General features: G+C 38.6%; 1 protein-coding gene across 1 annotated transcript; it reads right to left on the reverse strand.

Annotated features, from left to right (window-relative positions):
- Positions 1 to 1,882: 1,882 nt before the first annotated feature.
- Positions 1,883 to 12,352, reverse strand: ARL1 (ADP ribosylation factor like GTPase 1). Its single transcript, XM_036864829.1, has 6 exons — positions 12,123 to 12,352; positions 10,267 to 10,404; positions 8,224 to 8,305; positions 7,072 to 7,183; positions 3,370 to 3,548; positions 1,883 to 2,232 (listed from the first exon to the last, which is right to left on the reverse strand). The coding sequence occupies exons 1-6, from the start codon at positions 12,124 to 12,126 to the stop codon at positions 2,202 to 2,204; spliced, it is 546 nt and encodes a 181-aa protein (XP_036720724.1). The 5' UTR covers positions 12,127 to 12,352; the 3' UTR covers positions 1,883 to 2,201.
- Between the last annotated feature and the right edge of the window lie 70 nt (positions 12,353 to 12,422).

Raw genomic sequence — 12,422 nt, forward strand, 5'->3', positions numbered from 1 at the left:
CAAAAAGAAAAACCAAACAAACAAAAACTGATGGAGTGTGGCCCTTTGTGCCTAGAACTCATGTGTTCTGATTTCAAGTTTGGTGGTTTTTTCATTTTCAGGCTTCTCACAAAACAATACTCGGTAGATTTTTATAAATAAGAACTTTCAAACTCCTGTAACATACCTGTACAGTTGTTTCCCGCTAGAGGAGGACCTTATAATTCATACCATATTAAAATAAGTGTATGCTCTATTTATCCCATCCTATTCTTTGTGACAAACCAGAGGGACCAGGATCATCCAAGTGCTGGCCTTTGCTACCAGGGCTATGCGTCCGGCAGCATTTGCCTGCCAGGGCCGCACCTCCACATACTCCTACTTTCACAGTGTTCCTGGACCACTGGGGAGTATTTAGCCATTTGGGTACAAGCCCAGCACTAGATATGTGCCACTGACCAGACCCAAGTATAAATTGCAGATGTACTATTTCCTAGCTGACAAATACAAAAGCTTACTATTTGAACCATGAACATATTCTGAGGTGCCATAATGTGCCAAGCACCATACTGGATGCTAGGGATACAAACATGAAAAAGACAGTCTGCCCATCAGGAGTGCCTTGGAAACTATGAAACAATGTTTGTTAGTTATATGCTCAGTTAGTAATATTAGGTGCGCTGGGAACACCTGTCCCGGGAAGAAGGTCTCCAAAAGATTTCCAAGATATCAAATTAGGAACGGGTGCTAGAGAATAAGAAAAGTCCCACTGATTAGAAAAGAAAGTCACATTCATGTGAGCCGAATGACCACTAGCTTTCCTGAGACCTGAGGGGCACAATGGTATTAAGTTCTCTTTACTGGCATCTAATTTTTTAAATGCTGCTTGTCCAACTTAAAAAATGAAAAAATTGCTCCCAGTTTTAGTAATTACTAAGGACTCTTATTTACTTCTGTCATACTGTAGACTGGGTTGTTTGAAAAGTTCCTTTAAAAAGTCCCTTAGAATATAATTGTTTTTGATAGCCTAGCAGCAGTAAGCCTAATTTTTAAAGGAATACTTAATTTCTCCCTGTAGAGTCAATAAGATTTTGACTTTTCACCAATCAAATTTACATGTTCAATTACAGGTAGATAAAAGGAATCAAAGGCAGCAAAAACGTCTTTTACAATGCTTCTTAAAATATATCTTTTTAAAAATTTTCCTTTAATGTGAAATTTTCTTTAATGTGTTGTGAATTCCAACAAATATAACCATTTAGGATTGTTTTTACTACCTCTACTAGTAAGGACAAATAAATTTATAGACATTATTTTGATTGTACTGTGTCTACTTCAATGAGCTTTATTTTATATAAGGAGTTAAGCTGTGTTGTCAATGTTGGCATTTTCAGGAATTTATGGTATAGTTTATGGGACAAACTTCTGACCCTGTGAAGTCTCACTTTAAGCCCTCTTCCCACCTCCCTAGCAGTTGACATTGGTCAAGCCAGTCTATCAGAATTTTGGGTCCATGTCCATAAAAATGAAGATGTAAAAATGATGTCCTAGCTACCTCACAGGGTTCCTGTACAAACTGACTAGGAAGGTCCAAATCTGTAAAAATTCCCCAACAACCGTAAATACTATAAAATGATAATTAGAGATAAGTCAGTGAAGATAGCCACCAAAATAATTACTTCAACTTCATGCCTATAACCAAAAGCTTTTAAATGAAACAGCTTAAAGTGGTCATTAAGCAAATGAAGACTATAATTACCCACGCTAGGTTCCTAGCCTACTCTATTGAGCCTAATCTTTGGAAAAACTTAATTCATTTTAGGGGGAAAAAAATCTGAGTTAAGATATTTTTTTAGTGTTAATACAAACAAGCTGCAACCACTAATTTAAAATCGCAGGGCTTTGTCCTCAATAAGAGTACATTCTTTAATAGGGCTGTATCTGAATAAGAATTCCACACAAATAGAATATATACCTTAACACAAGATAACAAGGAAGGAATATTTTACATTATACAGAACAGACATTCAGTTGATTCAATCACGATGAGTTACCCTTCCAACCAAATACTTATTTTTAATATTTATTACAAATGTTGCAGTCAGTTTGGTATATGCTGATAATCATACGGTTTTAACATTTAGTAGTGTGAAGCACACTTTAACTGTTTCCAAAGGGGTATGTGATGTGGTCTTCGTTTCAAAGGAGCAGAAGTGACTGAATTACTGTCTGCTCTTTAATGTTTCAACTAACCTGTGAAGAGAAAATGAACAGTTTCAAAAGATTAACTTCAAACTTTCAGGTATAGATCATTTATTATATAAATTTTGTACTGGAGGTGGATTCCAAAGCACTTAAAATGATGAAGGCTAAGATAGTTATATTAAAAGAATGAGGTTATGGACTCAATTTCCATGAGGGTCTTTTAGCTTTCACTTTGTCTATGCTTTGAATGAATAATCAAAAAAGACCAGGGACTTCCCTGGTGGCACAGTGGTTAAGAATCTGCCTGCCAGTGCAGGGGACACGGGTTCAATCCCTGGTCTGGGAAGATCCCACATACCACAGAGCAACTAAACCCGTCAGCCACAACTACTGAACCTGCGCTCTAGAGCCCACACGCCGCAACTACTGAGTCCACACGCCGCAACTACTGAGCCCGCGTCCTGCAACTACTGAAGCCCATGCACCTAGAGCCTGTGCTCCACGGGAAGCCACTGCAAATGAGAAGCCCATGCACTACAACAAAGAGTAGCCCTTGCTCGCCACAACTAGAGAAAGCCCGCGTGCAGCAACGAAGACACAATGCAGCCAAAAATAAATAATTTTTAAAATAATAAATAAATAACTGATCAAAACCCACCAGATATCCACTTTCCACTTTCCAGGCTGCTACTACTACAGCCAGGCCCGATGTGGATAATTCAGAGATGAAACTAGTCTCAGTCCTCAAGGAGATGACAATTTAATGAGCAGATGCACAAACCAATTACAAGACAGTGTAACAAGTACTATTATATCACTGACCTGTGACAAGGACCTCTATGTGTGTGGTAAGGCAGTGGGCATGAAGTTATGTCAGGGAAGGCTCCTGAGAAACACAGAGCCTTAACCTAAGTCCTGAAGGATAAGGAATTGGAGGGTGCAGTGAGATAGGGGAAAAAGCTAGAAATACAGCAGAGAGCTGGCTTATCTAACTATAATTAGTAGGTGTGGTTGAAATAAAAGCAGATGTACATGAAGACCAGTGGAAGAAAAGGGTGGAGGAACGATATGATAAACTGATAAATAATCTGAATTTCATCCTTAAGACCAAAGGGAAATTACACATGTATGTACACAGCTGCATGTACACACAAATGCACAAATGGCTTCTGGAAACATACTTACCATTCCATTGCCTCATCAAGGCCAGTGCCTTTGGTTGCTGAAGTTTTGAATATTTGCCATTTTCGGTCCTTCAAGGCAGGTAACCCAAGTGAATTTGCCATCTCCGAGGGAGTCATGGCCTGTTCCATGTCCTGCTTATTTGCAAACACCACTAAAATGGCTTTTCTCAGCTCTTCTTCCTAAATAACATAGAAAAGATTTCATTTCTTCTAATCAATTTGCTCCCTTGAGTTTAGGAAGAAATGCCAAAAAAATCCATTATTTTAAAAGCATATTTCCTAATTATTAATATATAATGTTCATTATAAATTATTTGAAATTATAGAGAAGTATGAAGAAAAGAAACTTCACCCATAATCCTATCTCCTAAACATGATCACTGTTTAACATTTTGGGTATTTTCTACTGCTTTGTAACTCAGATACTTACAGTTTACTTAGTATATATATACATTTAAGATCACATTTAAATACAGTCCCATACCCTGCTTTAAAAAGTAAACTAAACGGGGGCTTCCCTGGTGGCGCAGTGGTTGAGAATCTGCCTGCCAATGCAGGGGACGTGGGTTCGAGCCCTGGTCTGGGAGGATCCCGCGTGCCGCGGAGCAACTCGGCCCGTGAGCCACGGTTGCTGAGCCTGCGAGTCTGGAGCCTGTGCTCGGCAACGAGAGGCCGCGATGGTGAGGGGCCCACGCACCGCGATGAAGAGTGGCCCCCACACCGCTATGAAGAGTGGCCCCCGCTTGCCACAACTGGAGAAAGCCCTCGCACAGAAACGAAGACCCAACACAGCCATACATACATAAATAAAAAGAATGTAAGTAGACAAGAATAGCATTAAAAAAAAATAATTAAAAAAAAAAAAGTAAACTAAACGTTAACTTGTGGATGTTTTTCCAAACTATCAAAAAAAATTTTTTTTTATTAATTTATTTCATTTATTTATTTTTGGCTGCGTTGGGGCTTCATTGCTGTGCGCGGCCTTTCTCTAGTTGTAGTGAGCAGGGGCTACTCTTCGTTGTGGTGCATGGGCTTCTCATTGCAGTGGCTTCTCTTGTTGTGGAGCATGGGCCCTAGGCACACAGGCTTCAGTAGTTGTGGCACGCGGGCTCAGTAGTTGTGGCTCACAGGCTGTAGAGTGCAGGCTCGGTATTTGTAGTGCACGGGCTTAGTTGCTCCGCAGCATGTGGGATCTGCCCGGACCAGGGCTTGAACCCATGTCCCCTACATTGGCAGGCAGATTCTTAACCACTGCGCCACCAGGGAAGTCCCTCAAAAAAATTTTTAAAACATTAATGGTTATACTCTACACTAAGAACTCATGTACCATAAACTATATAACTGTTTTCCAGTATTAGATTCTTCCTAGATTCTTTTCACTCGACTATTAGAGAAACCAAAGTGACAGAATCATAATACAGAAATCTTTGTGTGAATCTCTATTTCCTTAACACAATTCTCTAAAAATGGAATCAAAGTATGAAATTTTTTTCAGGCTCTTGTTACATGTATTAATAAACTGCTGTCCAGAGAGGCTGTAACAATTTCAACTCCACGAACAGTGTATGACAGTGCCCATCTCCAATGCAGCTTTGGTAGAATTGAAACTATATATTTTTCCAAACATAGCATTTCATTATATGCTTATTTATTATTAGGGTATTAAAAATACAAATGTTATTAGCAATAAATTCTTCTCCTATAAATTGTAGGTTCATGCCTTTTGCTCACTTTTCTATTGATTTGCAAAAGGTATTGATACGATTAAGATCACTAATCCTTAGTCACTGGCTGTAAAACTGTGTCTTGGTTCCCCATTTTACCCTAACTTGTATTGTTTGGCATCTGAGCTTTGTGGATTTTTTTGCCTGTTTGTATAATATTAATATAATTAAATCTATCTTTTCTTTTGTAATTCCTTCCAATTCTTGGATTTAGAAGGACCTTCTCAATCCAGAAATTTTAAACATATTCCCTTATAATGACTTCCATTTTACATAATTCTTTACTCCATTTAGAATTTTTGTGTACAAAAGTAAAACAAATTGATTTTGTGCCTGTAAGTTTTAATATAATAGTCCTGACTCATATTCCACGTGTACTTTATATCACTAATACATAAATATTAATTGATTGCATCAATTAAAAGTTACTTACTAAAGAATGAATACAATTTTTAGTTCTTTCTCCATAAGATTATACAAGTCAAATCCTAATACCACAAATAACCTAACAACAATTCAGTACAATTTGAGAATTGTGAACTTAAGTTAATAATCCATTTCTTTTATGCCATACTTTATATGATAAAAATCTATTATAACATGTGAATTACATCTAAATCAAGCTTTTATTTTAAAAATCTGTTATACCCAAGGCAATTAACCAGTCCCTTAAAATTCCTTACAGTTTGAATTTGGTCTAAGAAGCTCTTATGATAAATATGATGCTATGTTGTAAAAGAAAAAAAAAAAAATTAGGCAAAACTTTAAAACTTCAGGTCTGCAATTTATAACTCAGAAGCTACTAAGAAGTTAGTTGTCCAAGAACTCTATTCTAAGAATGCTTCTAACTAGGTAATCAAGTGGCCTAGAACTTATATTTAAACATTCAATGATCGGATAATTCAGAATCATAGTTTTGGTGCGAAAAGGAAACCTATGCATCTAATTTTCTCAAGCAAAGGCAATTTCACTATTAATTAATCATTAGTACATTTGAGCTTATTTAACAAATGGAGATATTAAAAACTTTTAGTTGATTACTTAATGCATCCTCTGAATTCACTCAGTTAGCCAATAAATTATCTTACAAACCTCAGTGAATATAATGTATTGAGTTCTTAATTAACAGCTATACACTGTTCCACACATCAGGGGTGCAAGGTAAACTCAAAGAACTTTACACTTTTGGGTGGGAGGCATATATAAGTAAACAAACATGTTTAAAATAATGGAAAGAAACAGTAAGTGGTTACAAAGAATAAAGTAGGATAAAGGGTTAGAAGATAGCTGAGACCCCCTCTCTGAGGAAGAAACATGTGAGATAAAACATGTCAAGAAGGTAGCCACACAAAGATTTGCGGAAAGAGCATTCCAAGCAGGAGGAGCAAGTGCAAAACCCTAAGCCAGGTGTCAGCTACGCAAGCTCGGTGTGAAAAGAACAGAAAAATCAGTGTGACTGAGGCACTGTAAACACGGGGAAAAGTAAAGAATGTGAAAGCTGGGAGAGGCAAACGGGCCAGAAATCCAGAAAGATATATTTCTCTGAACTTTACATTTCTAAAACAAACAAATATACTTTCTTACTATTCTTACTATTTATATATTTATACTATTTATATAAATAAGTATAGCTTCCATAAGCTAATTTATACAGCTGGAATAAAGACATTTTTAAAAAATCACTTCATAGGGGTGACTTAGACTAGTAACTTCAGTTTAGAAAGAGTTTAGGTCAGAACTTCCTGGAAATCAAGGAATCTAGTTTAAAGGAAGTTACAAGACTGGAGTATTTTTGTCTCCAACTCTCCCCAACAGTATTTTTGGAATAGACAGTAATTTGCATAAAAGAAAATGATACTGAAGGCATAGGGGGAAAAGACCCCTGTTTTCCTTTTAATTATTCCTGCAAATGACAATAAACAATAAAAACAGCAAGCAAATATAAATGATTTACCCACATTTTAATAAAGTTTTCTTACCTCCAACATGGCAACTAACTCTGATTTGGAAATGCCAATTCGGTCTCGGTCACAACTGTCTACTACATAAATGACTGCATCTGTGTTTGAATAATAACATCTCCAGTATGGCCTGAAGAAAATTCAGAAAGGGAGAATATATTATTATTTGAAAGAAGAAGAAACTGGTATGTTACTTCATATGCTAGGACTTGGCAATGATGGGGTGGGGGGTATTACTTGCCAATCCTTCCCCATCCATGCCAGAATCAATGCCATAATGATTCATTGTTTCTGATGGACATATATCATATCCCTCAGATGGGATGGGGTGGAAAGAATATTGATAAACATAAATCACAGGACCAAGGAGCTTCAGAATGAGTTCAGACTTTAGGCTGAGAGAATATATTTATAATCTATAAAATCACTAAATATACCGATAAAAAAAGTTCCACACAGACCTGATCGTTACATCTTAACTAGAAACTCCTTAAGAGGAATGAGTTCTTTAAAAAAATTTTTAATATGATTTTATGTAACAGACATTAAACTGATCACTGAAGACAAGAAGTAGAAATGGCTAAAATAAGAAATTGACTCAAAAGTGGTTCAAGAAATAAAATGAGTTACAGGGCAGCAGGATGTCTGGGGAATTCACTACTGATCTTTTAAGATGGTAAGTACCCTAGTGAGTGAGCACTGACAGTCACTAAACATTCACAGTTGCCATGTCAAGCACAGAATGCTGGGCAGGAGACTTGAATTCCAGAGGGCATTTATGTTCACATTAGTCCTAAATGGTGGGCCCAAAAGGTATTTTTATGAAATCCAAAACAGTCTGTCTCACAGAAGAAGGGACTGACAAGAACTAACTAGAGGACCCTTTTTATTTAAAAACTACTGAAGTAATTCGGTCTTGAGATTTTCATGAAAAGATTTTTCATTGAAGTGATATCTGAAAAACTGGCTTCCTTAGATTTTAATTCTTTAGTTAAAATCTTTAATTCTCAGATTTTAATTGAGAGAATAAGCCCGTTTTACCTCATTTTAAACTAGGTGTCTCCCATTAAATTACAAAAGAAGACATATTTTGGTTTACTCCTGTTAACCCTAAAAGAGCCAATAAAGAAAGATTCAATACCACAAAATGATCTGGCCTTTGCACCATACCTGATACTTGTCTGTCCTCCTAAATCCCAGACTTGGAATTTTAGGTTCTTGTATGTTACCGTCTCAACATTAAATCCAATGGCTGGAAAAGAAATCAAATTAGCGGTATATGTAGACTAATACATTCTGTCTTCAAAGTATCCAATCTGAGTTTCAGCAATTAATGGTAATTGCTGAATCACACTGTTGGTTCAAATATCATCCCATTTAAGATAAGACAGTATGCTGTGCTACACACGCACACATACGCACACCAATTAGCAAGATCAACACCACTTTCAGGGTATATAAGAACCCCCAGCTACCTCTGCAATTATATAATTCTTAGCTCAGTGGAAACCCTATTATGTTAAACTCCCTTCAAAATACAGTACTGGCATACAAAAGTGTTCAGAAAGTTATATTTAGAAAGGATAGTTGTAGATGTATCACAAAAAATGGAATTTTGGTAGGTTGCAAATAAACAGGGAACAAAACCAAGAAAGCCTACATAGACTCTAAACTTCAGTAGGTAAGAGCACAGCAATGGCTGTATACCTCTTTATGGAAGCTGACTTCTCTAAGGCTGGCAATCTCACAGACCCTCTGAAGACTTCCTCAAGAGCTCATTTGTAATAAGGTCATAGCTAGATGGTCAAAGGGGAGGAGTCCCATGCCTTTTCCCTGCCATCCTTCTTAGCGGGAGCTCTCGCATCACATGCCCAAGGCAAGATATTACTATTTTCCATTGAAAGGAATCTGAAGGAGATGGAGAGGCTACTGAAAAAAACTCAGGAGCTACATATACAAATATTACTAAGATTTCACAAACTTAAAAAAAAAAATCAAAGTAAAAAATGATTTACAGCTATAACTGGACAATTAATTTTTTAGATTTAAGTTTATACTAGTAAATGATGATTATGAGTATATGGCAAGTATAAAAAAAAAAACTATACTATAGCAAACCTGAGTGAAAAACTAAAAAGCAAGTTCATGATGTCTCCCTTAGAATTAAGCAGCAGGGTAATCACTGTCTTCAGCCTCAGTTAGGAATGTTGTTTATTTGCAAAGGACAAGGGCGTGGTACGAACCACATGTGCTTGCTGAAATGCAATCCACTGGGCTATGTGTATTGCAGGGGCCACCATGACTCAACTGTAGCAGATTGAGTTGGGTGATTTTGAGAACCAAAAACCAAGGAAGCTGAAATTTACTGAAGGTGGCATAAAGAAGTAACAGATGACACAGGGTTTGAAAAGTTCTTCTTTCACAAAAGCGACACTTTTTTTTTAAATCTGGAAATTTAAATAGTACTAAATATAGAAATACCTTGAGTGACAGAGTAACTTTAAAGGCATAATTTAAATATTCTTGAGCAAACTCTACAAACTATTAGTTTAAATGTACTAATCTTACTAATCTAAGTAAATTCAGGGCAACAAATGAAAATAGCATAAGTAACAGAACAGTCTTCTTATGTAGTAAATTAAGACTGTTGGAGAATATTCTTCTAAGATATCAATTGATTTAAAGTCAGGGTGTTTCTTTTCTTGATATTCTTAAGTACCAGATTCAACACTCAGTCTCAACTCAGATCTTTAAAAAAATCAATAGAATTACTAAAGAGAAACTAATCTTAATCAAATAGTAACAAATACAGAAGAAAAACCACTTCACACGTAATAATATCACTTCATATCTATATAATTCTTTACACAGGTTTATAAAGTATTTTATATACTACATTTATTTCCCCCTCAAAGCCAATGTATATTTATTATCTTCATTTTATCAACAAAGATACTGGCTCTCAATGAGATTAGGTGGCTTAACTCTACCCAACTTTTAAAACAGCCCTAAACAGCAGAACCCAGCCATGCACAGGGGTTCATAAATTACACCAAATTGTCTGTAAATTTATGAAAAAAAGTGTTATAAATATTATGCTAATAGTAGAAGTTTACGAACCTTATCAATTACATTATATATTTGTTCAGAAATAAAGTTATGTTTGATGGAAAGAGAAAGGCCCTATAATTAGTTTATCATACCAACACTTACTAGGAATAGTAGTAACGACTTCTCCAACCTGTAATCTGTACAAAATTGTAGTTTTTCCTGCTCCATCTAATCCCAAAATTAAAATTCTCATTTCCCGGGTTCCAAACAGACTGGAAAAAATGCTTGAGAAAAAGCCACCTGAAAAAATAACAAAGATGTATTTCAATATCATTTCATGAACTAGGTCCACAAAACATTTAATCTTACCCTTTGAAAGCTACAGCAAATTAAATAATATTGTAATATTTTCCCCGATTCATAGGTGCATATTTTTGCTTCCAATGAAATACATTATTCAACATCAAACTAGTAATTACTGATTGTTACCATGTCCTGGATACTGTGTCAGGCAGGCACAGAAGATACACTCAAAAATAAGAGAAACAGGACCACTGCCCTCATGGAGCTCTCTTTCTAATCGAGAGAATATGGATATCTTAGCATGATCGCCTCACTACCCCCAGAAACCAAAGGGCAAATCAGAATGACAGTGGGACAGTGAGGTCCTTGAACATGAAAAGCAATTATTGTTGTACAGCAGCAGTACCATCGTAAGTACCTTCAATCACTGACGCCACACACAATACCTGGTTATTTTACCAAGAAATGGCAAAATTAAGAGCTGCAAGTCTGGAAAAATGAATCCACCATGGGTTAGAGAACCTTGAACATTTGTAACACAAGGGGTGTGACTTGACAAAAATCCTTTCTACCTTTTACAGGTTAAAAAGAAGCAGAAGAGGGGCTTCCCTGGTGGCGCAGTGGTTGAGAGTCCGCCTGCCAATGCAGGAGACACGGGTTCGAGCCCTGGTCTGGGAAGATCCCACATGCCGCGGAGCAACTGGGCCCGTGAGCCACAACTACTGAGCCTGCGCGTCTGGAGCCTGTGCTCCGCAACAAGAGAGGCCACGATAGTGAGAGGCCCGCGCACCGCGATGAAGAGTGGCCCCCGCTTGCCACAACTAGAGAAAGCCCTCGCACAGAAACGAAGACCCAACACAGCCAAAAAAAAAACATAAATAAATAAATAAATTAATTAATTAATTAAAAAAAAAAAAAGAAGCAGAAGAAAAAAACTGAAGGGGTTATGCAAAAAGACAAGAAAGCGCTTCTGACGTTCCAGACCAAGAACTAAACTCCCCAGAAAATCGCTGAGCTATTTAAATAACGCAAAGAATTTGCATCATTTGGAGGGTTGTAAACAAGTTAAGAAATGTGCACCTTCATCTGGGCTCTAGCGGGGAGGGAAGCTCTACCTGATGCTTGTGATGACAATGTAGTTCCCTCAATTAGCACTCCAAAAATTGAGATTAAAATGTCATCGCTGACCAATAATACACTCCCTGCCCATTTCCTCCTCCACCTTATCTACAGGAAAAGCTACAGGTAAGCAGACAAATGCCAAGTTGGCCATAAAACATTACGAGCACCACCTTCTTTTGGAGTTTAAACTGACGCAGTCCCAGCGACCAGGCACAGAGAATCCAGAAGCTCATCCTTCACCCAAGAAACCTGAGCGAACCTGCGACTGACACGCTGCCAAGCTTCGCAAGACCAGCTCCATCCAGTAAGTGGCGCTGGGTCCGAGGGGATGAGGGAAAAGTTCACCGACCCGCGCTGCCCTCACCTCTGACCCCGCCGGGAGAAAGGAGAACGGGATAAGACGGGGGCGAAAGTTCGAGGCAGGGTCCACGCACACAGGTGAAGAGCTAAGGTGAGTTACGTCCTCAGCAGTCCGCGCCCTGACACGCTGGCTACTCTGGGCTTTCCAGGCCGGCCCCTCTCCTCCTCCTCCCGACCCCAGCCCTCGGCCTCGGCCTCTCAGCGCGCCCAGGCTCCCTTCTCAGATCCCTCACCCATGATGAACTGCCTGTCCTCCCTCGTCGACCGGCGGAGACTGGGCCCGGCCTCGGCAGCGACTCCTAATCGAGCCTCGGCGCCGCCACCTCCCCTCGCCTAGGCCTGCGCTCCGGCTCCGGCTTGGCCTCGGGCTCTGGTTCCCCGGGGGTTTCCTTGGAAGCCTGGTCAGCCAGCAACTTCCACGTCGGACCTCCCGGCGGGGGCGGGAGCGAGGCCGCCGCGACTGCGCGCCGGGAACGGCGGCCTGAGCTTCCGCGCCGTCACTTTCGACGCACGTCCCCGGCGCGCAGGGTGTA

This window comes from Balaenoptera musculus, chromosome 10 (genome assembly GCF_009873245.2).
Source record: "Balaenoptera musculus isolate JJ_BM4_2016_0621 chromosome 10, mBalMus1.pri.v3, whole genome shotgun sequence".
In the NCBI taxonomy this organism is placed as follows: Eukaryota; Metazoa; Chordata; class Mammalia; order Artiodactyla; family Balaenopteridae; genus Balaenoptera; species Balaenoptera musculus.

Bases quoted from the DNA above. Each gene is read 5' to 3' on its own strand.
- ARL1 (XM_036864829.1), bottom strand. The intron at 8,306-10,266 runs GTAAGTGTTGGT...TTTCTTTTCCAG, and splicing joins AGTCGTTACTACTATTCCTA to CCATTGGATTTAATGTTGAG. The intron at 3,549-7,071 runs GTAAGAAAACTT...TATGTTATTTAG, and splicing joins AGTTAGTTGCCATGTTGGAG to GAAGAAGAGCTGAGAAAAGC.